At 48.2% G+C, this 24,706-nt stretch overlaps 1 protein-coding gene across 5 annotated transcripts in view; it reads right to left on the reverse strand.

The window, feature by feature from the left end:
• Nucleotides 1-3,125: 3,125 nt before the first annotated feature.
• SRGAP2 (SLIT-ROBO Rho GTPase activating protein 2) overlaps nt 3,126-24,706 on the reverse strand; it is a 230,723-nt gene continuing 209,142 nt past the window's right edge. For 2 of the 5 annotated variants that reach the window (XM_011372958.2, XM_011372957.2), the window contains exons 18-24: nt 20,153-20,377; nt 16,541-16,620; nt 14,062-14,242; nt 12,386-12,532; nt 9,109-9,147; nt 8,590-8,914; nt 3,126-6,520 (exon numbers count right to left, since the gene is read on the reverse strand). In XM_011372958.2, the coding sequence (XP_011371260.1) occupies nt 6,137-6,520; nt 8,590-8,914; nt 9,109-9,147; nt 12,386-12,532; nt 14,062-14,242; nt 16,541-16,620; nt 20,153-20,377 (1,381 nt within the window). In that variant the 3' untranslated portion in view covers nt 3,126-6,136. Of the gene's footprint in view, nt 6,521-8,589; nt 8,915-9,108; nt 9,148-11,253; nt 11,643-12,385; nt 12,533-14,061; nt 14,243-16,540; nt 16,621-20,152; nt 20,378-24,706 lie in introns of those variants that run through there. The other 3 variants (XM_023538273.1, XM_011372959.2, XM_023538274.1) reach the window with 2 other exon arrangements.

Genomic DNA, 24,706 nt, shown 5'->3' on the forward strand with positions numbered 1-24,706 from the left:
AGGCATCCTCAGTGAGGTCGCATCCTCTGCGTGGACACAACAAATGAATGTCTTGCCTGTGGTTTTGAGCTGCTGGCCCCAGCTGGGCAGCATGGCTATTGTTTTTCAGCTGGGTTGGCACAGGGGCCTGGCGGCTCCTGAAGGAAGAGGAAGTCTGTAAGAGGCCTCAGCATGTGTTCTCAAGTGGCTCTGAGGAGTCATAGAAATAGAAGTGGCAAATCAGAGGTAGGACAAGGACTAGAGGCTGGAAGAAGGGGGTCTTTGATGGCAGCTCTCAGGGAAAGAGGTCACGTCTGCCTTCCACCAAGGGAGGCTAAGCGGACAGTGGAAAGGACAGGGTGGAGGTTTGCCATCAGAGAGGATTGAGCCCTGACTCTGCCACTGGCTCTGCGTGACCATGGGGCTTGTGGGAAACAAAACAGGATGAAGCGCCTGCTACCTGGTGGCCCTGAATAAATACTAGTTGCCTTTTCCGCCACTACATGGCTTGAGCCTGTTTGTCACAGCTGCCTCACCTGTCTAGCACCTAAAAGGAGAGGGAAAAGGAATAGGGCAGGTGGGTGTGGAAGAGGTGGGCCAAGTGTACTCACCATGCTCAGTCACTTATGAAGGGCCGAAGGACGAGGTCTCAGAGCCCCGCTCCTTGTCACCAGTGAGCTCTGGCCAGGAGCTTTGGGTGGGGAAAGAGGGACAAACACTGCAGCCAGACCTGGCACTACTCTCCCAAGCAGTGGGGAAAGGGGCTGTGGGAGCTGAAGGAAACTGGGCCCCGTTTATATATCTCTTAACTCTTCAAACTTCCTACTCACCATTCCTTCCCACTCCCTCAGCTAAAGCCTTTGCCTTAAACTTCACTGAAATTAAAGCAGCACTCAGCAGGCAACTCCCTCATCTTCCCACCCCCATATCCACTGCCTGCCCTGCATCACATCTGCCTCCCCTCCCAGAGACGGAGGATCTCTTCTCTGGCCTTGACCAACCCTTCCATCTGGGCTCTGTCCCTTGCCCTCTCCTGCATATTCACTCTTTCCATTCGACTAGGTCCTGCCCTTGAGCAAACAAGCATCCACATCGTCCATTTCAAAAAAACAAAAACCTGGGCCCTTGACCCCTTCTGATGCTTCCCATTCAAAGCAACACCTTTGAATGAGCTGCCAAGAGTTCCTGACTCCTGCTTCTTTTTCCATTTGCTGCCTAACCCACTCCAATCGGACTCATTTTCCTCTCTACTGAAGTGCTCTTGTCCAAGTCACCAATGATTACCTTTCTAAGGCCTCATTTTACCCCACCAGCTTTTGACAGCTGGTCCCTCCCTCCTTGTGGAAACACCTCTCCTGGTTTCTGCTGCTGCTCTCCCAGCCACCTACCTCTCACCCACTCTATCTTCTTCGCTGGCTCCTTCTCTGCAGGATTTCTAATTACTGATACCTTCTCTTTTTTCTATTTATATATTATTCCTGGAAATCTCGTAGTTCGAATACATCTATAACGTAATACCTCCTAAATTTGTTTTTGGGTATGATCTGTCCCTAAAACTTCGTATTCATAAGAGTCTATTTGCTATCTCCACTTGGATGAGAAATAGTCATCTCTACTTTACCAGGTCAGACAGAATTCTTGATTAACTGTACTACTTCCCTGCACCATGGCCGTTCTTGACCACATTGTTTCATTTTTACAGTAACTCTTATTTTGCTTATTTATCTGTTCTCTCTTGAAACTAGAGAGCTCCATTATCTGTTTCTCCTGTTCAATTTTGTGTGACAGTGTTTGGCACACCGTGAAGCTTAAAGTTTGTTAACTGACTAATGAACAAGTCTTTGGCATATGTAATATACCAGTGTTGCTGACTCTTGGATAAAAGGAAGCTTCATATGCCTATGGCCATAAACATTTCGATGAGCTCATCACAAAGACCATTTCCTAATTCATACCCCACTGGTCTCCTTTTTTGGTTTTTATCTGGATGGAAAAGATCTGTGTTTCGACTGTGTTTATTGTCACAAGTTTCCATCGAACTCCCATTGGAACATGTGAAATGAATTGAGGATCCTAAAAGAATAGTCCACCCTTGCCTTAGGACTCTGAAAAAACTCTTTGGTCCTTTGCTCACAGCTTAAGAACTAGCTCCACCTCACAGCTCACCACCTATACTCAGGAGTGGAAACTCATCCATAGCACAGGGTAGTAGGACAGTTAAGATCAAGGGACCAGCAAGAGAAGCTCAAGATGTAGCTCTACCATGAAAGTGAGCGTGAGGGAAAGGTGGCAGATTGGAAGTCCATGAGAGAGCTGAATAAAAGCTATAAATAACCTCATAGGATAAACCTTAGACCTGCAACGTGTCTAGTCTAGGGTAGAACTCCTTGTATTACCGTTGAACACTGGGCACTCCCTCGGACACTAGAGATTTCATCCATCCGCAGGGGCTTCTGGTATTAGAATAAGCCCACTAAACCTAATTGTGGGCCCTAGGAGCTTGAGGATGCATTCATTATCTTTGAAAAACCTCACCTTTGAAATTATGATCTGCTGGAATCAATATCTAAAGGAAAGAAAGCATTTCTGTATGCACCCCCCCCGCTCCTACCCCTGACAGCACAAGCATATGGGTCAGCTCTTCTCCCAGAGGCAGGGGGCTGCCAAGGGCACAAAGACTCAGGGCTTTGGTCGTAGAAGAACTAAAACCTTCAGTCACCCTTGGTTGTTGCTGGCAAAACTTCCAAGCAAATTCACAGGCCCCACTCTTCCAAGCAGGGAAATCTGACTGGGGATAGAAATGAGAACAGTCCTCATTGAAAACAGAGGAGGAGGATTCTGTGGAGGAAACGGTTCTCATGGCAACAGACTGCCCAATGGAGAGCTGGAAGACTTTCTACACAACCTCTCCGGTTCCACACATGGTCTAAACAGAAATGCTAGGGGGGGAAAAATCCACATTCTAACCGTCCATGTGCCGTGCCTGGGCGGGGGAGGGAGAGGTGGCTGGCTCCCAGCAGCACCTAATTTCTTGTTCTGTTGCCAGGCAGGGCTCTGTTACCACAGACGAATCAAAATCCCTCCTGGATAGCTGGACTCCTGGATTGGAGATTTCAGGCAGTAGAGAAGAGATACGAACTGCAGCATCGAAACCTAAAAACGTATTTTATTTCGAAGTTGTGCTTTGGATTTTCCCCAATCCGACATCTGTTGCGCGACAGTCTTAGGTTCACACAAAGCATCTCCAAGCATACATACGATATTCCAGTTATCAACACTATTTAAAGAATATACCATTGTACACAAACGTGACATACAAGTCAGACGCCACAACATTGCAATTCCCTGGAAGATCAAACTTCTCTTCTGAACGTGAAGTATATCCACACCAGCCCTTCCAGTGGTCTGTTCATCCTGTGGCTGGCGTCATCTCTCATCTCCTTGGGGAGAAACCAGGGTGCCCTGAGGAGGTTGGCTGAGACCAGTGTTTCCAGTTTCCAGGCTGCTGGCTGCAAACTCCTCTCTTTTTCCAAATGGGTATGCTGGTAGCCCCACCCCACTTCTGTTCCCCAGACATCAGGGTCCACACCAGGAAAAGGATCCATGCCTTAGGGGCCAGAGCAGGGCTCTTTGAAGCATCATGCTGGTTTAGGCAAGCATATCCGAGGAAGGCTGGTCTCCTTAGGCCCAGGTGGCCAGCTCCTTTTAGCTTTTCGGTGTAAAAATCACAGTGTGCAACCTTAATTCCAGTTGACTGCAATGAGCTCTGCTGAGAAGGATTCTCCTCCTATGGGTTCCTAGTCCCCTTGACAGGACCATCTCACAAGTGTCAGGAGCACCAGAGAGAGGAAGACAACTTGGCTCTCAGAGCTGGGGAAGTAGGTGACCATTCACACACTGTCCAGTTCATGATGCAAATCAGCAGGTGGACACTGACCCAAGGGGATCGTGAACACAGTCACGTACAGGGCTGAAAGAGAAGTAAGGCAGGAACAACAGAATAGGTCCGAAGTGTTATTAAGAAAGCTTTGCTTTTGACTTTCTTAGAGAGGAGTGTGCTGGGGGGAGGGGAAAAGGGCAGGTATGGGTACCAATTTGGATCAAGTGGATCAAAAGGAATGTAAAGTGAAGGGTGGGGTTCCATTTTCAGCAAGGAAACAGATCCTCGGGTATAAAAGACTGATGGCTCGAAACCTGTGTCAGTCCCGGTGATAGACAAGGACAGGCCACTAAACAGAGCAACGAAAGCCAAGAATCCAGAGGACCGAGGGTTGCCTCACAGGCTGATTCGCTTCCCTGAAGGCTCTTCTTTTCTCCCTTTCATCCCTTGGGATGGTTTTCCTAGTGTTGCAGGTTATCCTCTGAGTTAGCAATTTCTCATAAACTGCCCTTTTACGTAACACAGAATGAGGAAAATCCTACCACTTCCACAGAGCCAACTACCAACCTGAAATGTTGGTCCAAAAAGCATCTCTAGGCTAAAGATAAGAAAATTCCGTTTCCTATCTGAAGGGCAACCCATCTCTCCTGAAGTACAGAAAATAATAAAAATAATAAGGCTAAAAGTGCAGCTTTAAAACCAGAAAATGGACAAGAGGAATGAGTTTCAGCGTTAACTCAAGAAGGTATCTGAGACTCATGAGCCTGGGGTGTGACTGTCCTCAGCTCTGGTCCTCCTGGGACAGTGTGATTGATGCTAAGGGAGCAGGGACCATGGGCACCAGGTTTGGAGACTGAATTAAAGCAGACAAGGGCATCATTTTTGCTTTTTGGAGGGGAACTAGGAAAAAGGCCAAAGAAAGGCCAAAATATTCAGCATCCAAATTTTAATTTTCTTAGATTCCAGCCTTGGGAAGACATTAGAGCCTGTGGGGCCAAGGTTCTTAGTTGTCTTTATTTGGATAACAGAAAACAGGTTTTAAAGAGAAATGTCTCTCTTTAATCTAACTAGGGCTCTCCCAAGCCCCTGTTGGTCCCTGAAAGGAGGGGAGACCTCATAGAATAACCAAACTAGCGGGGTGAACTTCACATAAGCTTTCATTAGGGAATAACTTTGGGGTTAGCAAAGCTGAATTTAATTTTTTAATAGGGTAATGAATTTTATGTCTCAAGTGGCCAAACAGGTGGGAGGAAGAAGGACCTATTTCTTATCTTTTCCAAACCTGCCATAAACACAATAAAACTCTCTTAAGACTCTTTACCCTACAAGGAACCAGCTATAAAACTGTCTTATATAGGAAAATGTCTTAGATGGGAAACGGTCCATCAGACAAAGATAAGAACCCGAGAAATGTCTATACATTCAGAAAACTTGAGAAGTTTCACAAGATTGGGCTGTAGTAGTTCTAGAGGATGGAGGGGAGCAAAAGCAAACACCAATGACCAATTCACACCAATAGAAAGAAGACAGAGAGAAAGCCCCCAACCCCCAAATTACAGGATTGAGTCCCATCCTGCTGAATTCCATGTGATGGAGAGATTTCAAAGGCTAGGTAGGTTCTCTGGCCCAGACAGAACAAGATTTGTAACGGAAACAGAGACCCCTGGTGGCTCCTGTGTGAACTGCCACAATAACTTAGAGACTGGTCTAGGACCAGGAGAGGCTACACATGCCAGAGACTAGAAAAGTGTGTGAGTGTGTGTGTGTGTGTGTGTGTGTGTGTGTATGTGTGTGTGCGCGCGCGCGTGTGTGTGTGTATAAAACAAAGAATGGACTAAATGGACTATATATGATTCTCTATAATCAGTACCCCAAACAAGATGCCACTGAGAGCTAGATGTCAGTAGCTTACCATGTGGTCAGGCATCCCCTGCGTCTGAGGGGACTGAGACTTGAGCCCATGTCCGTGTGACTTGCCTGGCCAGATTTCACAGTGACCTGATAATGAGAAAATCTACCTCTGGCTAACCTAAGGACAGTGTGTACTGCATCTGGCTGGATTACGACAACGGGGGAGAGCAGAGGGCAGCAGGAAGGGCAGGGCAGGGCGATAACGAGGGCTTCATTCTCAAGGTTTTGGGTGATGGGAAGGCTAATTCCTGTAAGAACAACTTAGAATCTAATTTTCCACTGAAGTCCCAAGCTAGTTAAATAGGAAGGTTTTAATAACAGTCAGTCCTTCTAGTCCCCTTGTCTAGAACAATTAAATTATATCTCTCAGACAGTACAAGACTTGTCAGTGGACTGTGGGGAAGCTGATGAGTTGACACCAGGGCTAGTGGCATTTGTTTTGGGGAAGACGGTGGGCTTGGGTCGTGTGGCTGGCGGCTTGACGGGGGCAGCCATCTTGACGGACTTGACAGGCCTAAAGGCGCAGGCTATGTCCCCAGCAGTACTGGCACTGCGCTGGAAAGCGGGCTCGGGGTCCTTGAGGAGCTGGGTGTGCAGGGGGCTGGAGGGCTCCGATGTGGGGGCCACCACTGGGGAGGTCTTGAGGGGCTCCAGGGTGTCCAGGACTACGTCGGGGGTGTGCTTGACGCTGCTCTGCCGCTCCAGCTCCCGCAGCTCATTCAGGGCAGAGTTCATAGTTGCCTCAATATCCTGCAAAACAGGAAAAAGGAGGAGGTGAGGCAAATGTAGGGAGAAGCCCCCGAGGATCCTATTTCAACACCATGGGCTAAATTGTGGAGAAACCAACGGCAATGAGATGTCCAGACTATTTTACTTGGCCAAAATCCTTGAACATATGAATGTTCAGAATGTGGGGGAAGGGGGACAGAGGGATTTCCATTGCCATGAGATTTTTTTTCCTTTAGTGGTTGAGATGTTTTTTAAATAGAGTCCTCGCATTTGAGAGATGTACCCTGAAATATTTTTGGACGGAGTATTTATATAATCCAGTGAGGAGGGAAAAGGTGGTTGAACTAAGAGTGGCTAGGAGTTTGGCCAGGAGTATATGGGATTCATTATCCTATTCTCTCTGTTTTTGCATACGTTTGAAATTGTACATAATAAACATTTGTTTGTCAAGTGGTAGAGATGAAGTGTGATCTTCGTTCTCGTAGACGTCAAGGCCCAGGGCAAGGGCTGAGGAAAGGGTCATGTGCCCTGGCCGGGAAGATGCCCTACCCATCCCACCCAGCTTGATGAAGCATTTTCCTTCTACCCATCACCAAGAGAGGGGACCAAAGAGTGACCAGGAGGGGGCGCCAGAGCCCACATAGGTGAAGTGCCTGCAAGTCACAGGGGAACACTCCAGATTTTAGGAAATTGCAGTCCTATCTCAGGGGCTCAAGGCAGAACCAGAGACCCTTCCGATGCAGCCAACTGCCTCCCAGGGAGACCCCCCAGCTCCCTCCCTCTTTCTTTCCCTACACGTATATATTTGGCACCCTCAAACCACCACAGGGCTCCTTCTCTTGGGATTGAAAGATTGAGTCTTCCAAGCAAAGCTCCTTGGTTAAGGTATCTATGTCCTACAGGGTGATCTATGAGTTCTGTTGACAGTGATTCAATTTCACTCATCCTTGTGATGTTCTCAAACCTTAAAAATGCTCAGAACTCCATCTCCTGCCAGAGTCCTGCTCTGCAGCTAGAGTCTATCCCAGCCATGTTCCTATTCTGACATTCCTACTAACACCTGGCCAAAGAGAGAGCTGGGAGGATTCCCCCGGTGCAAGGCAGACTGCAGCCAAGAGCTTAAGTAGAGGCACAGAAATAGAAGGCTAGCAAAGCGAGACATCTCGGGCCCGGAGCTTAACACTGAGCTCGCCAGGTACACCTTCCCTAAGCAGAACACCACAATTAAGCCAATGAAGAGCACACCCAGCCTCTATTGCCCCCTGGAAGATGGGCTAAGGAGAACCTCAACTCCGTTGAAGCAGAAAAGGGCAACAGTGAGCCCTTCGTTCCTACCTGGTCTAATGAAAATTATAGAGTTGGGAGAGACGTCTGAATGAGCTGCTTGTAGTGAGCCTGGTAGTCGGATTTTTAGAGGTGGTGCAGCGTTTCTAATATTTCATGGAAAACAGAGACTTGTCAGTGTGGGGTATACATGGACAGATTCCTGTAACCAGGAAGCTCATTTCCACTGCACCTGGAGGCTTGAACTGGAAGCTCTTATGGTACCTGAGCCACTGGGGGCAGAGTATTTTGGGGCCTTCAAGACCAGGAGCAGATTGTTGACTGAGTATCTATCTACCTACCACTAGGGACCAGATATTAGCCTCAGGAAATGGAATGATGGGGATGGGCAGAGTGATATAAAAATGAGGCCAGAACTGCATCTGAGCCTCAACACTTGGGCAGTTTCCCAGAGTTGATCTACCAGGGTCTCGGGACTCCAAACTTACGCTGAATGGACTCTATCAAAATACTCTATCTGTAACTACCGGCTTTGAAAATTACAACAGCCTTGCACATAGCCCATATATGAGCAAGAAGCCTAAATCCTTTTATTCTCTCTTTAAGTTCTTCCTGGAGAGAGAGGGATCATCAGACTTCTTGGAAAGCCATCTCATCAGGTCCAGATATCCGACAGTCTCTGAACTTGGTATGTAATGTACCCAGCACAGTTGTTTCAAGTTCTGTCATAATTAGCATGGGCTGCACTAGGCAGTAGTGACATGTGTAGACTCATGCCAGCTGTTTGTCCAGGAGCCCTCAGTTACCTGTGCAATGACTTCAGGATCAACGGGCCGGTGGTTATTGAAGCTTTTTGACCTTCCGGCTGTCACGGTCTTCCGGATCTGCGGACTGTCCAGCCGATTCTTCAGGGATGAGTGGCGGCTGATGGAGTTGAGGCTCCCGTGCCCACTGATGGAGCACTTATCAGGCCCTTCCTTGGGAAGACTCTGGCTCATGATGGGCTGGGAAGATGGGCGGCAGCCAGCCCCCACCCCCGGGGAGGTGGGGTCAGTCAGGGAACTGCTCAGCCCATGGCTGTCGCTCCGAAATGTTTTCCGGATGCTCCCAGATTCTGGCCGTTTCCTTTGCCTTCAATCACAAACAGAGAGGGCAGTGTGACCAGGGAGCCCTTGCTCTGTGGAAGCTAGGATGAGTGAGAGGGGGGCCGACGCTGGCACCCAGGGACTTGTGGAAGGGTAGGGACACAGAGCAGGCTCTCTCCCTTGCTTTCACCATCTCTGTTCCCCTGCCACCCCCACTTGGGTAAAGAAGTGGATACTTACTTGATAGTCTTGGGCTTTGAGTTCTCAAGATGTAAGGTGCTGTCAGGAAAAACGTCTGATTAAGTGAAAGTTTCTAACGGGAGAGAGATTCATGGAAAGGCTCCCCCTATTACCTGCTTTGAACAGAAAGTAGGCCCCAGGTAGGAGAAAAACTCTCACCATCACCAAGGAGGTGGGGAATGGCTGCTAAGAGGAGAGTTGACTTTTCCAAATCTTAAGTCTGTTTCTCAGTCCAACTATAAGGCAGTAATCATTTTGGGCTTTGGCAAGAGGCCGTTGTTGTTTTTTTTAAACAGATGTGAAACAGTTTTCAAGAGGCTGCAATGTTGCAGAGTTAGGGCCAAGTTTGTGCATTTTCTTGGGGGGTGAAAATATATCTACATGACCCTAAGTCACCCAGCACTGGGTTGAACCCTGGCTCTGAGTCAGTTTGTTTCAGACCACTAAGGCGCATACATAATTGTTTGGCAGAGTCCTAGTTATAGGGGTGTTGCCTACTGCTGAGTAATTTCATTTTCTTTTGGAATCGGATTCGAAAGGACCTAATACAAGAAGCAATGAAACGTCTGGTTTGGGATAAGAGCTGAGCAGCTCTGATCTTGAATCTATAAAGAGCGACTGGGGCTGAGGCGGGGGCTGAGGATGGAAGAATGGGAGGGGTAGGGCTTGAAGGTAAGGAGCTGGTCTACAAGGCACGGCCAGCATTCCAAGTCAGTTCTGCTCTTCACCGGTTAGGTCTTCCTCACCGTTTATCCCCAGAGCCCGGTCCAGGACCGGGCACATAGCAGCTACTCCATGAACAGTTAGCTGTGGGTGCCAGCCATTCTTGAGTGGAAAAAGGATGTTCTCAACGTCTTATGGGGCCCAGTTGAAATGAGTCTTCCTCTGCCAAGTCCTCCCTGCACCCCAACTCCAATGGCAGGCAGAATCAGTCACTCCCTCTTCTGTTCCTTTGGCGCATCCGTGACATTGTTTTTTAGTTACCTGCCTATATAGCATTTACCCTGCCAGACAAGTTCTGAGGCCAGGGACCATCTTATTCCTCACTGAATAACTAGCATCGATGCTTGGCATAGCAGTAGGTGCTCAATAAATGTGTGGAATTAATTGAAATGCCACACCCCAATAACTCTGCTGATTTCCTTTTTCTACTTGAGGATGGCTGACTCACGAGGCGAAAGCTGCTAAGATTTGTAGAGTGGCTGACGTGTTCCAGGTCCTGGGCCAGGCCCCGGGGATGTAAACAGAGGAAGACAGAGTTCCTGGCTTCAGACAGCTCAGCCCGGTGGAAGATCTAAACGGAGCAGGAGTCCTGAGATATCCTCCAGCGGCTTTCGGAATACAGAATACGGGCATCTACCTCGGCCCCGAGGAGCCTGGGAGTGTCAAAAAGCCTTCCCCAAAGACGTAAATCTCAGACTAAATCTTGAAGGGAGAGAAGGCTGTAACTAGGTGAGGAGACAGCAGGTGTGAAGGTCCAGGGGTGAGAGAGAACCCGGGGCACTCAGGAAAGTGAGGGGCCTTGGGAAGAGTGATGTGTTGGGCAGGAGTTGAGGCTGGAAGGCAGAGTCACTCGTAAGGGTGACTGCTCCCCATTGACCAGCCGGTGTCAGGCAGACCATGTCCTCCAAACACCCCATCCTGACACTGGTGACCAAGGAAGGAACTTAAGAGAACCGCCTCGACTTTCTGCCAGATGTTCATCTTTTGACTCTTTCGGCTACGACTCTCTACAACTACTTTGTACAAAAGGCATTAAATATGTGATGGCTTAAAAATGTGCCTAACTAATTACCTAACTCTCCCTCCACCAACCTTGCCTTAGTTTCTGGGTTGATTACAGGCTTAGGACCTTATGATTATAGGTTTATAATTAACATAGACTTGTAAATAAAAAAAAAATGCGTTTAGCCCACAGTTACTTTTTACTAGCATGCGCTCCCCAGTAGGGCACTATGCTGGAGGGAAATAAAATCCTCAATCATTTTTACTGGTCTGACTTCTATTATAACTACACTAAGTGAGCTGAATAAGCTACATTACTAACAACTCGAGGGTGAGAGAGATAGAGAAGAGCCACGTGCCCCAACCACGCCCCCTGCTACCGTCTGGTTGGAAAAAAGCCAAGAGATCTGGGCGACCTGGTGCAGTTTAAAAACAACAAGCATCTTTTATTCTCCTTCCAGTTTCAGTGTCCAGAGGCTACGGTTAACAGGTTTTCAATGTGCAAATCGTTTCATTCCTCCAAAGCCAGAGGGGAATAAAAACTGTACATCATTTCCAATCCATATTCATCAGGAGCGCCCTGGGGCTTGTCATCCTGCTGGCACTGGGCCAAGTTTCAGGGTCTGGCGGAAAGAGGTCTGTAGGCTTTGGGACTTGGTGTCTGGCCCCTTGAGATGAGATTAGTTCTCCAATAACCTGAATGTCTCGAGGGGAGGCAGCAGCTCGCAGGCGTGGGATCCCTCTAGGCAGCCAGATCGGGTGTGGGTGGAGTTAAAACCCCAAGATGTTGCTAACAGCCACAATGAAAGCTGGGGGCAGAGTTAAGAGCCTGCTGGACAGGAGTGGGAATCTGCAAAGGGACTAATAGGGAAGGATAATACACAGGGCTAAAGCAATAGGGAAAAAATGGGATATTATTTTACTGGTGTGAAAAGGCAGGAAGAAAGGGAGCTAGGGGTTAGACAAATGAATACAGCGCTTAGGATAAAGCTTTCTTTGGGGGCACAGTGGTCTCCTTTCCTCCACAGGAGCAAATACAGGACGGGGGAAAAACACACATGACATCGAAATAAACCCATCTGGGGTAACATGAGCCTAGCAGAAGACACACGAGACTTCGGATCATCGGGCAGACAAGGGCCAAGGAAGACATCACAGACTATTATTTGAGTAAGAATTGGAAAAGAGAAGGCACCTCTGAGAAACAGTACAAAACCAAGTTGCCTAAAGTAACCAAAGCAAAGCTTTGGCCAAAGTTTTAGCAGTCAGCTGGCCAGGAAGGTCTGCCCCGACAGACGCGGTGGGAGCACAGAGCGGAGCACCCTTCCACAGCGGGAGGACAGCTAGCTGGAGACCTGAACCTGCCCAGAAGGCCTGTGGACGCTTCCTCAGCCCTGTATGCCCTGTAGCAGCAATGAGCACATGCAAACTGTTAGGCCTGGGAGAGCTGGGAGCCCTCCCTGCAGTACAGGGATGGAGGGGGTTAGGCGAGAGGGTGAGGCTGGGTGTGGCAAGTCATTCAGAGGAGCAGAAAATGAAAAGCAGAGCTTACTTGTTGATGTTTGCAAGATAAATATCGGCTACATGACCCCCACTGGGACAGCTGGCCCCCGCTCTGGCTGTCACCTTTTCTTCAGGTGGCTCAGAAATGACCTCAATCTCAGACTTGGGGCTGGACCTCTCCACGACACCGTCCTCGCTGGGGAAGAAAGGGCAGGCAGGCAGGGAAAACAACAACAACACAAAAAGCAGTGTTAAATCGGCATGATGGCCCCCCAACACACACACGCGACCCCGCAATGGCTCTGAGGCAGCAGGAATGCCTGGCTGGGCCTAGCTCTGTAAGCAGAGGCAAGGAAACCTAAGGGCCTTTGGAGGGTTGTTTAAATAAAAATAAATAATCCCGCTGAGTTCTGCAGGATCCCCAGCTCCTCCGGAAAGCTGGACTAGGGGACACCTGGATTCGAGGCATCTGCCTGCTACCCCACACTGCTTTCCTGGGGCAGCTGTGCTGGGGCCACCTCCTGGAGAAAGAGGCGGCCAGTCCAGGTTGTGGTTTATCTGCTGAGGTCCTGAGCACTGCCAGGTAAGGACAGTCCGCTCTGCGGTGGCTCTGGAGATGCCGGCGTTGAGGCAGGACCCTGCCACACTCTGTCGTAGCGCATCCAGCCCCGCTTAGAGCGTCCCGGCCAGTCCCAGGTCTCTCCACTGCTCTCCTGGCCCCTCTGGCTACTGATGACAAAGGGCCCCTTCTCCCCCACATTCATCTTCTCTCAGTCCTGTAGTGAAGTCATAATGCTAAGTTTGGGAGGGTCCTGTCCACGCTCAGATGGCCACCGGCTTTGCGATGTTATCAACAGGGAGGATTTCCCCGCAGAACAAGCTGGGGAGAGGCTGGGAGGGTGCAGACTCATTCAGGATATCAACCTTTAAAAAATAATATTAAGGGAAGGACTAAAAACACTGACAGCATCTTATCCAAGGGGAGGGAGTTGGGGGCAGACGCAGGGCAAAGGGACAGGGGGCTGGGCTGGCGTCAGGGGCCACGGGGAAAAGCCTCCTCCGGGAGCCATTGCCTCAAAGAGCGGGAGCCAACTGGCAGCCCACCTGATGAAGCCTCCTGGGACCAGTTCACATGCCCCTTGTTCCCTGACATCCTATCCCCTCCCCTCCCCTGTCTTTCCCCAAATCTACCTCATCTGGGTTAAAAGAACTGGGTCATTTCCACAGGCTGCTTAAAGTTAGATTTCTCTGAGAAAAGGAACTCATCGTTTTCATTTAAGTGGCAAAACGCCATCAGTGGCCCAATAGGTTGAAGTGAACATAGTTGTTTAAAAGGAAGAGAAGTAAAAATGTTTTCCCAACCTGATCTTTCTAATAAGGAAATGTGAGTGGTCAAATAATCACGTTTCATTATCACTCATCAGGCATAAGTGTGGATGGGTGCTGGCTGGCTAGTTTCTAATGACGGTGGATGGGGGAGTGGGAAGGGTTCGGGGTGGGTGTGGGACGGCCGTGGAGGCGTGATGTGCAGGGAAAAGGAGTACGAAGAGATTGAAAAACAATTTTCCATCGAGTCTGGGGATCCTTCTAGGAACTGTGTGACCTCAGGACCGTGTTGGTTCCCCCTGGGGGTTAGTCTCCCTCATCCTCCTATGGCTCCAGAAATAAAGCCTCATTCCCACAGTGGAGCCAGGGGCCCCCGAAGGTGCAGGGGGCCCAACGTACGTGTCTTGGACCACGATGTACTGATGGGGGATGAGTCCGTCGATGCCATTGTGCCGGCCTTCCCACCAGTCGTCGGAAGCCCGCTGGTACAGCAGCAGGGATGCCCCCTTCTTGAAGGACAGCTCTCGGGCTGTCCGGCCCACGTAGTCAAACTTGGCAATGGCCTCGATGGGCTCACACTCTGAGAGGGGTATAAAAGAAGGAAACACATGTTGGGCACTCACAGACTCGGGAAACTGAGTAAAAGGCCAATCAGCTGAACTTACAGTGGTAGGAAGATAACCTTATGAGAAAAATAAGCCACGGATAATGTGTGAAGCCAGTCATTACCAGGTAGACCATACTTCATCCTGAAAACACTTGTCTACCCTTCCTTGCCTTTGCTCACACTGTTCTCAGGAATCCCTATCTCTCTCATCTGCCTGATGCAACACATGAAGTCACAACTCAAATATCACGAGCTCCCATAGTAACTTCTTTGGTATTTCCATAGCTTTTTAGGCCAACGCCTATCATTGGATTTGCCATAGTCGCTTGTAAGCATTATGTTGTTTCTGATTCTTAAATAACTTCATTAATTATAGAACATTTATCATATTGTATTTTAAATAGTTTATGTTATCCATTCCCCCTAGTAGAACACAAGCTTTAGTCTCTATAAAGAGAAAATAACTTTCCCGATCAACTTTCCAAGGAGCAAAATAGGGAAATATATTTTGTGAACACTATATGAAAAAATGTGCATAGAAGTGATTTGAAAAATTAAAAGGGAGTTGCAAACGCAATGCATTTTTACTTTTGTGTGAGCTTCTGTTTTTTCATCTATAAAACAAGGATAACAATAGTGCTTTTTTCATGAAATTACAAGGAGCTGATTAACAATAATTTTTTAAGTTAAATTTATTAGGGTAACATTGGTTAATAACATTATATAAATTTCAGGTGTATAACTTTATAATGTGACATCAGTATTCTCTATTGTGTGTTCACCACCGGAAGTTTAGTCTCCTTCCGTCACCATAGATTTGACCCCCTTTACCCTCTTTGTCCTCCCCCCACACCCTTCCCCCCTGGTAACCACCATTCCGTTGTCCATATCTATGACTTTGGTTTTTTTTGTTTGTTTTGCTAGTTCAGAATAATAAAAATTTGTAGAAGTGCTCAGAATAGCGCCTGGCCCATCGTGAATGCTACATGTGTTAGCCATTCTTCTTATTGTCACTATTATCGTTATCTGTTCTCAGCTGCAGATAGAGGTCAGAGAGCAAAAAGAAGGCCCCGGGAAACCTGGAGCCTGAGGTTTAAGTCAGATATTCTGAGTAGTGAAGAGAAAAGATGCCGGCAAACACGATCATGCCTAGGCGCCCGGCTGAATGGGCAGGGCCGGGATTCCACTGCAGGAGGCAGACCGCAGAAGCCTGGCTACCTATCCCAACCTCAGTTCTGTACAGCCTCAGGGATGGTACTCTATCTCTCTGACCTCAGTTTTCTCAATGATAAAATAGCACCTCTATCTATTTCACCAGGGATTAGAAGATAAGACATATAAAGGCTCTAGCAGTGCTGGGCACACGGTAGATTCTAACCAAATATGAATTTCCCTAGTTTACCTACTCCCCTCCCGTAATGTGGCACGCTATCATTATGATCCGACATCAGGATCCAAATAAACAGCCCTAATTTTTTTTTTTTTTTAACTTTAAAAGCTGGCCAGAGATTGTAGAATTCACAGCAAGGCAGGGAGCCGGGAAAGCTCCACAGACTGTGCCATTTTGCTCTCATGCCCAAAAATGTCTGAGGCCCCCTTGTCAGCTGTTGAGACTTCCAGAGCCCAAGTGACCCAGAAATGGGGTGCGGAACTGCTGGAAGGAAGGAGGAATATGCTGGCTGGACAGGCCCTAATAAATCACGGGCACTGCCGAGGGGCCTGCAGATGACAGCTGCGCATTCCACCTCTCGATGGACAACCACCAGGCCACGCAGCGCTTGCATGTCTCTGCTCGGGAAAGGGTCGATTTTTCCAGTTGGCAGGCGTGAAAGCGTGTGGTTTCTGTGCCCTGATTCCCACTCCCCTCTGGCTTGCTGCTGTTGGGTTCTTGGCACCCAGCTTCTCTAGCCCCAGGCTTACTGCTTTTCAAATGAGCTCTCCTTCACTTTGGTCTCTAGCTACCTGGTAGGAGTCTGGGCTGTGACAGGGACTGACATCGTGCTGGGGAGGCAAGGAGCTGAGAGGTAAGCTGGGGCAGGGTTTGGGGGCAAGAAGGTTGAAGGGCTATGAAAGGTCTAGCTCTTCACCTCTGGTCTAATACAGAGACCATTCTATTTAAGAAGGTGGGACGCCTCTTCTAGAAAGGGAAAGGATGAAAGGAGGCCTCCCTGCCTGTCTTCAGGGGACTGGCTGCTGGGCAGGAAGGCTCATCAGGAGCACAGGATGGCCTTCACCCTGGTGGCCCCGCTGACCCCAAGCGGGACCTCGTACCATCATCACTTGTGTGGTGCTCTGCGGTCACATCCTGGGTGGAGTCTTCAGCCGAGGTAGTCTCTCCGTGAGGGCTGTCACTGCAACAGAAGCAAGAGTAACCGAGATCTCAGCACTGGTTTACAAAATTCTCATCTTCATACAACCTTCTCAGAGCAAGAGCATGGAATCTATCTTACGCTCTCTATATCCTGATTGCACACTACAGACGAATGCTAATGATGAAATATAAGGCTCCTAAGTTCTGTAGTCCAGCTTCTGCTACGACAACTACTGGAGATTACTTAGAATATCTTGAGACAAAGGGAACCCCTTTTGAACTTATAAATCTTTTCGAAAATACAGAACTCAACTCCTCAAGGGCTGTTTCTCCTAGGTGAATTAGTTCCTGGAGGGAGCATGATGGAAGAAACACGCTAGGCTCAAGTATCAGATACAACTGGATCCAAAAACCAGCTGACGCTACCTAACCCATAAATTGAGGATGATGGTCTGTATGCCTTACAGAGCTGTGTGAGGATTCAATGAAATAAGAGGAGGTGATTAATAAGTGGTACTTCCCTTCCTTCTTATTTTGCTTGATGACTCTAGGTGTCTTTGTGTTTTAGTCTGTACTGGTGAGAAAGCGGGAGTTGAGTCATAGAAATGGGTGGGAAATAACAGCAGGGGAAGAAGAGTCTGCTGGGGGCTGGACTCCGCAAGAGGGCAGGGGATGGAAGCTAGGTCAAGTTCTTGAAAAAATTCGTGGAGTCTAAAATCATCCAGGGTTTAGACTTGAGAAGGGCCAGGGAAATTACTAGGAAGGGGGTTTCCACGCTGATCTCCTGGCTTGTGGACTTCAAAATGCATGGGGATGGACGCCAGGAAGTTCTTACTTCCTGAAAGGTAGAAAAAACACCCTGTTCGTTTCTAAAGGTTCTTCCTCTGGCAGTTGGTAGTAACAAATGAGTCTTTCCAGGTGGTTCTGTGGGAACCTACCACCTGGCCTCATTTCTACCTTCGAGCCAACAGCCTGTCCTTCCTCTTAGGATGGATCCTTCACTCCTAGAAAGTCCCTCAGAGACCAGGGGACCAGGTCAGGACCCATTCCGTGTGAAGTAAGTCGGTTCCAAGGAGGTTCTCAGACTCCAGAGAAAATTCAGGGAGAACTTAACAGGGATTCCTCTTTGTCAAAAATTGTGGATGTGATTTCTCACTGTTTTCTGGTCCATAAAACCCATGACATTCTAGAAACCCTTAGTGCCCCGGGGGTGCACAGGGCAAAGGCTCACTGTTCCCCAGTCCATCTATGTGGCTATCCACTAAGGGGCAGGTCTCAAACCTCAGGGAGTCCAGGTGAGCTTGTTAAAAACAGACTGCCTCCCCTGCTGCTGCCCTCAGAGTTCTTGATTCACTAGGTCTGTTTGCATTTCTAACCAGTCCCATGTGATGCACATGCTGCTGCTGGTCTGGGGACCCCACCTTGAAAACCAGTGCTCTAAGGTAAAGGGGAAATGATGCCTTTTAAAGGTCCCTTCTAGCCCTAAAATCCTATGCTTCTCTTGTTCCACACCCACACCCAGCAACACCCCCAGTCCCACTGACACTTGTGGTCTCAGAAGAAGCCCAGCACGCCACATGGCAGGCAATCCTAGAAAACTGGGTTCCAGTCTCGGGGCCAGTAAGCGTGGTGAAATGGGACGGGCCTCTCCCCTGCACCACCATGGGGAGGCCGAGGCCATGCTCCCTCTCCCTAGCTGTTCTGGTCTCCTGGCCATTCTCCAGGGTTCTGGGGCTCTAGCACCCCTTTCGTCACCCTTTCCTCACCTCCTTCATCGATCCTAGCTCACTGCGCTTCCCTCTCTGGAAGCCTTCTCAGTGGGTGTGAATCCAGAGGTCAGACGGTCCCAGTCATTTACTCTTAATTCTCGGGTGCTTCTGGCCTGAGGCCCGGACCCTCCCACCCAGTCTGTGGTGGTAACGTTCCCTGACTAATCTTGTGGTTTTTTCAGAGGCTGCTAATAAATGTCGGATGCACAACAAACAGCAGGGGCTAAGGAGAACACCTTGGAGAGAAATGGAGGAAGGTGCCCTGCTGTCCAGGCTCCTGGAGCCACCCTGCTCACCCGCTCTGGGGCTCTGTCTGCTCCAGTGGGCTGGGACAGGGGAGCAGGGCTGCGGGGTCGGGGGAGCTCTGTGTTCTGGGATCGGTCCAGAGCCTGTAGCAGTTTGATATTTGAGAAGTGAAGGCAGACTTTAGAAGGAAGGTAAGGCAGAAATTGGGGACACTATTCCCAATTTCTCCAAGTCACCATGTGCAAAGAGAGCTCCCTGGAGCTGAGACCTGAACAACTTCCCCAGTCCCCACCAACCATCTGTCAGTGACAAAAGCTTTCTCTCTGAGCTGGCAAAACCAGGTTCCTCCAGCTTAGACCCAGATGCTGAGATTTACAGGACAGGAGAGAAGCCTGAACCCACAGATGTCGGTGATATTTTTATGTTCACAGACACATGAATATCACTTTCTTCACTCCTTGGGCAGGAGGCTCCTTCTGTGGGGATCAGGAAGACGCGTGGACTAACTGGCCTTTAATTAAGTAAACAACCTCCCCTGTCCTCCCTACCTCAGCCGATAGCAATGGGGCTGGCTGAATTGGTTCCAGATGTTGAATTCAAATGGAATCCGATTTGAGCTGGCTTAAGCTTTCAGCCCAGGCTGAAACACTACTTAGGGGAAGCAGGGAGGGCGAGGAGGAGGACAAGGTAAGGGATGTTAGGGAGTAACAGAGAGAGGCAGTGGTCTTGTCTTTAGTGGAAAAATGACACTGTCAATGGCATCCTGGGGCAGTGCTGGGTAGCCAACAGTGCCCTGTACTAAGTGACAAGAGATCAGGATTGGAATCCCCACCACTGGGGTGGCCTGAAAGATTATCACTGGCCATGCTTTGTGTTGCAGTGACCTTATCTGTAAAGTGGAAAAAGTGACGTGTATTTGCCTGAAGAAGGGTCTGTGTGCCTTGGGATCCTGTCATATCTCCACTCCCAGGCTAGGTCATGAAAACCCTCACGCCACAGAACTTAATCCCAGTTCAAGGTGGAACCGTGCCGACCTGCCAAAAATGAAGCTTACCCCTCTTTCCCTTCACGAATCCCTGAAATCATTCTAAATGATTATTTTATGAACCCTCAGTCAGGAAATGATGCCTCGTAGCTAACCTCTTCCCAGTAAGAAATTCCCCAGGGACTAGGACTGTTTCCCTCACAACACACAGCACAGAGCATGGGCCTGGGAGACACTGGTGACTGATAACAGAAGTTCTAACGTACAACTCTATAAAATCTCCTTTCCTGGAGATTACTAATATTACTATTATTGTCATTATCTTTCGGAATGTTCCCTCACCACTCAGAACTCCTAAAGAAAGGGAGGTGGTGAGAAGTGGCACTGACTCCATAGATCGGGTCAAGGTGGGGTACTGCCTACCCCTTCCCCAGGTCCTGGAAGCTTGAAGCGCCAGGGAATGGGAGGCTGGGAGGATCTGGGTGTCCCCCTTTGGTCTCGCTTGGCCACCTGGCCCCCAGGCCAGTGTGTGCTGGTGACGCCCTCCCTTCCTCCAGGCCTGCGCCCCCTACCAGTAATCCTCCGTGCTTCCTCCTCTGCTGTAGACCGGGCCCTCCAGCTCCCTGGGGTTTGGGAAGATGTTCTCATGTTGGATGATGATGGTTTTGATCAGCTCATTCACATGGGCTTGGCAGGACACCTGGTCATGGCCCTCAGGCACCGACATCAGCGAGGGCCCGAAGCAGATGGCGAGGTTGTAGGGGTCCATCATGTTCTCTTCACTGAACTGTGATAAACTGGAGGAGAAGGGAAAGTGGGTAAGCTGGAAAGCACACGCATGAATGCTCAAAAAACACAATCACAGGAGACACAGCCAAGAGCAAGAACAAAAGATCCATAAACTGCCACCTGCTTTTCTGGGCATCGGAGCCCTTCTAGAAAGTTGGCAGAGGGAGAATAGAATGACCACCAGGACGGTCATTTGGGAGCCAAGGAAAGGCAAAGTGGAAGCGCCTCCTTGCAGCTCTCACCCACTCCTTTCTCTCTAGCTCCCCTTTCAAATCCTGCTTCCCACTCTACTACCAGCCCCGCCCCAGACCTTGTCCATCAAATCCCCCCTGCCTTGAGAACACCCCCTCTGTAGAGCTGGACACAGCTCCCACAGAACAACCCTCTAAGTCGACAGAGCAGACGGAGACCCTCAGGCTGCCCAGGTAATATGGTTAGAAGACACAGGCATTGTGCATTGTGTACCTTCTTACATAGCAAAATAATTAAATTATTAAGGATATTCCATTCTAAGCTCCAGACATATTAAAATAGGCGACCGATTAGCTATCAAGTTGGTGAATTTCTCTGTGGAACAGCTAATCAATTATTTTCCATTTTCATAATATCTTCCTCTATTATTACATTCAGAATTTATTCCGGAAAAGGTCAGCATACTGTTCAACTTCTGCTCGGGCTTCCTCTGGATGAGGTCTGACTTCATTAGCAGGTATTTATTTATTCTGGGTACCCCCTCTTTTCCCCAGCAGCTGCTCCAGTCATACCTCCAACCGTGGCCGTCAGTGAGTCACTGCACCTGATGAGTCCCCACTGGTCTCTATCTGCCTAGGCACTGAAGGTTGGGCCAGCTCTGGATAAACCCCCACCCCCACCCTGGCCTGCAGAACTGTGAGCTCTGTGAAGGAGTTCTGCCCACCCCGGGGCATCAGCAGGAAGTCTCCAGCACCTGATTCTCCTGCAGCCTGAGAAGATACCAAAACCCTCTGATGCTGAACCAGAGGCCTAAGACTCAGCTGTCTTCATGTGAGTAGCTGTTCTTCAGCATCGGGCAGTTTTTTCTAGTGTATCTCACATCCAGGCTCAAGTTACCAGGCTGGCCTCTCACTAACTCAATGGTTCTCTCCTCTACTTAAGATTCTGATATGTTACCCGCTTCCCGCTTAGCGAATCCCTGAAAACATGTGAAATGGTTCAGTGGATATGAACAACCGTCACGGGGAGAACAACCATCATGACTCAGAATCACTGTTCTCTAGGAACTAGTCAAATGCAGGGAGCCTGGCGATGGGTGAGGTTATAGATCTCAGCGGCTGGACTGCTTCATAGGAGGTCATAAAAATTTAATTTTACAATCCTTTCCTGGCTCCTGAGTTAAAACAGAGCGGAGATTCAGAAAAGGCTGGGAGAAGTTTCCAAGTCTACTTCGTGGCCAAATAAAAACTGGAGAGAGACTGGGAATTACCTCGGTAACCTCGGCAGAAACAATTGAGGCATAAGGCACCACCAGGCTACAGTTGGAGCTAATCCCAGGCTGGCCGGTTCCTGGTGTTGTGGGTGAACAAGGCAGAGGAAGGCAGTGTGACCTGACAACGTTTTGGTAACATGGAAGGAAACCGGTAGTTTCTGGGAAAGTCTGGTGGTCAGAGGGAAACAAACTCTAGCCCTGAAGATTCTGGCACATTCCCGCCCTCACAGAGTCCCAATCAAAGCTCCATGAGACGAGAAATCTTGCCGAGTCTTCTAAGGCAGGACTGTTCAAGTCATAGGTGGCTGCAGTGACCAGGGGCTCGAGGGGATTCCACCTTTGTGGACTGTGGTCTCACAGGTCCAGGTCTATTTCTCACTCCCATTGAAATACAGACTAAGATCCTTCTCTCTTTTCCAATCTACAATGAGAACACGTAGGTTTAGGAGCTAAAGCCATGGTTCTTAACTCTGGGGAACACAGACTCCTCTAAGAATTTGACAAAAACTAGGGATTCTCTCCCCAGAAAAGTTCACATACAACACACATACAATTTCGTATATAATGATGCTAATAATCCTTGAAGATACTGAAGGCTATACTCAATATAAGACCACAGAGTTTTTATTTTTAAGGAAATACCTAAAACAGGTAACACTGATATTAGTTCCCTCTTAAAAAAATTTTTTTTGGTGTCAACTTACAGACATGCCATCTCATCTAAGAGTTGTACTATATTTCTATAGTTTCAGTCTATAACATTAGTGAATCCTGATTGATTTGAAATCATCCTTTTTCGTGCATCTTAAAAAGGTTCAGCATCATGGCTGGGAACGTAGGCTTTCTGAGGGGAATGAGAAAATCAGACTTGGTGTGGAAACTTGTTTTTTTATCATGCTCTTCTCTGGACTTTTTACTCTTTAATGATGCACATTTACCCCTTTGATTAAATTTAAAAAGAAAAATAAATTATCCCAAGAACTTTAGAGTCATATGGACCTAGTATTGAGTCTTAGCTCTGTTGCTTGCCAGTTCCACGACTTTGTCTAGTTCCCTAGTTTTTTCATTGTAAAAGGAAGGCCATTTCGTGCCTCTTCTATGGAGCTGTTGTACAGATTAAATGAGGTGATATGTGCAAAGCATTAAGCAATATGGCTGACACATTGGTGGTATTCAATAGATATTTTCTGTAATTATAATATCCTGATTGCTTCTTGATAAAGGACCTTTGATTCTAGTCAGGAAACAGAAAGCCGGGCTGCCGACATCTGGCAGTAGTTGCTTTACAGGAGTCTATGTTCTTCTCCTGACAGGTATTATCTAACAAGTTGAGGGCTCTAGATGCCCAAATCCAAATCTTAAATCATCAGGGAGACCACTACGCTTTGGACAGACTGTTTTAAATACATGACATTTCATTTAAAAACCTTAAACCCCGCAGGCCTCAGGGGTCTGATTTGGCAACAACCAACAGACTATGGGTAAGATATTATGCATCAGGTTTGATTTTAGGTTTCAAGGAATGAAGAGAAATCGTATTATTTGCCATGGCCCCAAGCAAAATATGGGGCTGAGAATCCATCAGGCCTTTAAAAGCTTCCGCTATCAGAGACACAACTTCCCTCTATAAATCTACGATTTAAACAGCCTTCCCCAGACTTTCCCAAAGGTTCCCTATGAGACAAGAAGTGAGAGGTGATCCTGGCTGATTCTTTCTGATGGTCCTTCAGAGGCACTCCCTCATTCCCCTGGACTATAACACCACCTTTCTCCATCCTCTGTGCTCCCCAATCTATTAGCCAACTTGCCTCTGTTCCCTAATATTCTGTCTTCCTTCCTATGCAGTAGATTCCATGCTCTCTCACTTCAAGAATACCATGTACTTCTCTGCACAGATATTTTGAGCATATCTTGTATGCTCAAGAATACCACTGCAGCAACTGTCCTTGCTCCCTATTTTATCATCAGTTTTTCTTCCCTACTAGGTCATTCCCAGGAGCATACAAACATGCAGTCTTAACACCCATCTTACAAAACAATTCTTTCTTAACTCGAATTACTACAGCAAGTTACTGTTCCATTTCTCTCCTCCTCTCTAATAAAATTCTTTGAGAGCCATCTGCACCAGCTGTCTCTGATTCTCTGACTCTTCTCCACCCTTTTTTCTATAGACTGCATTGTACCTCCCACAATTCATATGTTGAAGCCCTAACCTGCACTATAACTGTATTTGGAGATAGGACCTTTAAGATGATTAAGGTTAAAGGAGGCCATAAAGATGGGACCCAAATCCAATAGGACTGGTGTCCTTATAAGAAGAGGAAAAGAGATGCCCGAGCTCTCCCTCTCAGCGTGTGCACACGGGGAAGGGCATGTGATGACATAGAGAGCAAATGGCCATCCACAGGCCAAAGAGAGGGGTCTCACCAGAAACCAGCCCTGCTGGAACCTTGATCTTGGACTCTAGAACTGTGAGAAAATAAATTTCTAGTATTGAAGCCCCCTAGTCTGTGGTATTTTGTTTAAGGACTCATACATCTTCTCCCTTTCCCCCTCCCTCTCTTTATTGTGGTATATAAATACATAAAATTGACCATCTTAACTGTTTTCAAGTGCACGACTCAGTGGCATTTAGCATATACACAATGCTGTGCAACCATCTCCACGGTCTGGTTCCAGAACAGTTTCGTCATCCCAGAGGAAGCCCTGTACCCATTAAGCAGTCATTTCCCACTGCCCCTTCCCCGGCCCCTGGCTACCTGAATCAGCTTCCCGTCTCTACAGATTTGCCTATTCTGGACATTTCATATAAATGGAATCATACAATGTGTGGTCTTTGAGTCTGGCTTCTTTCACTCAGCATGATGTTTTC

The sequence above is a fragment of the Pteropus vampyrus genome, unplaced genomic scaffold, assembly GCF_000151845.1.
Source record: "Pteropus vampyrus isolate Shadow unplaced genomic scaffold, Pvam_2.0 Scaffold217, whole genome shotgun sequence".
NCBI lineage: Eukaryota > Metazoa > Chordata > Mammalia > Chiroptera > Pteropodidae > Pteropus > Pteropus vampyrus.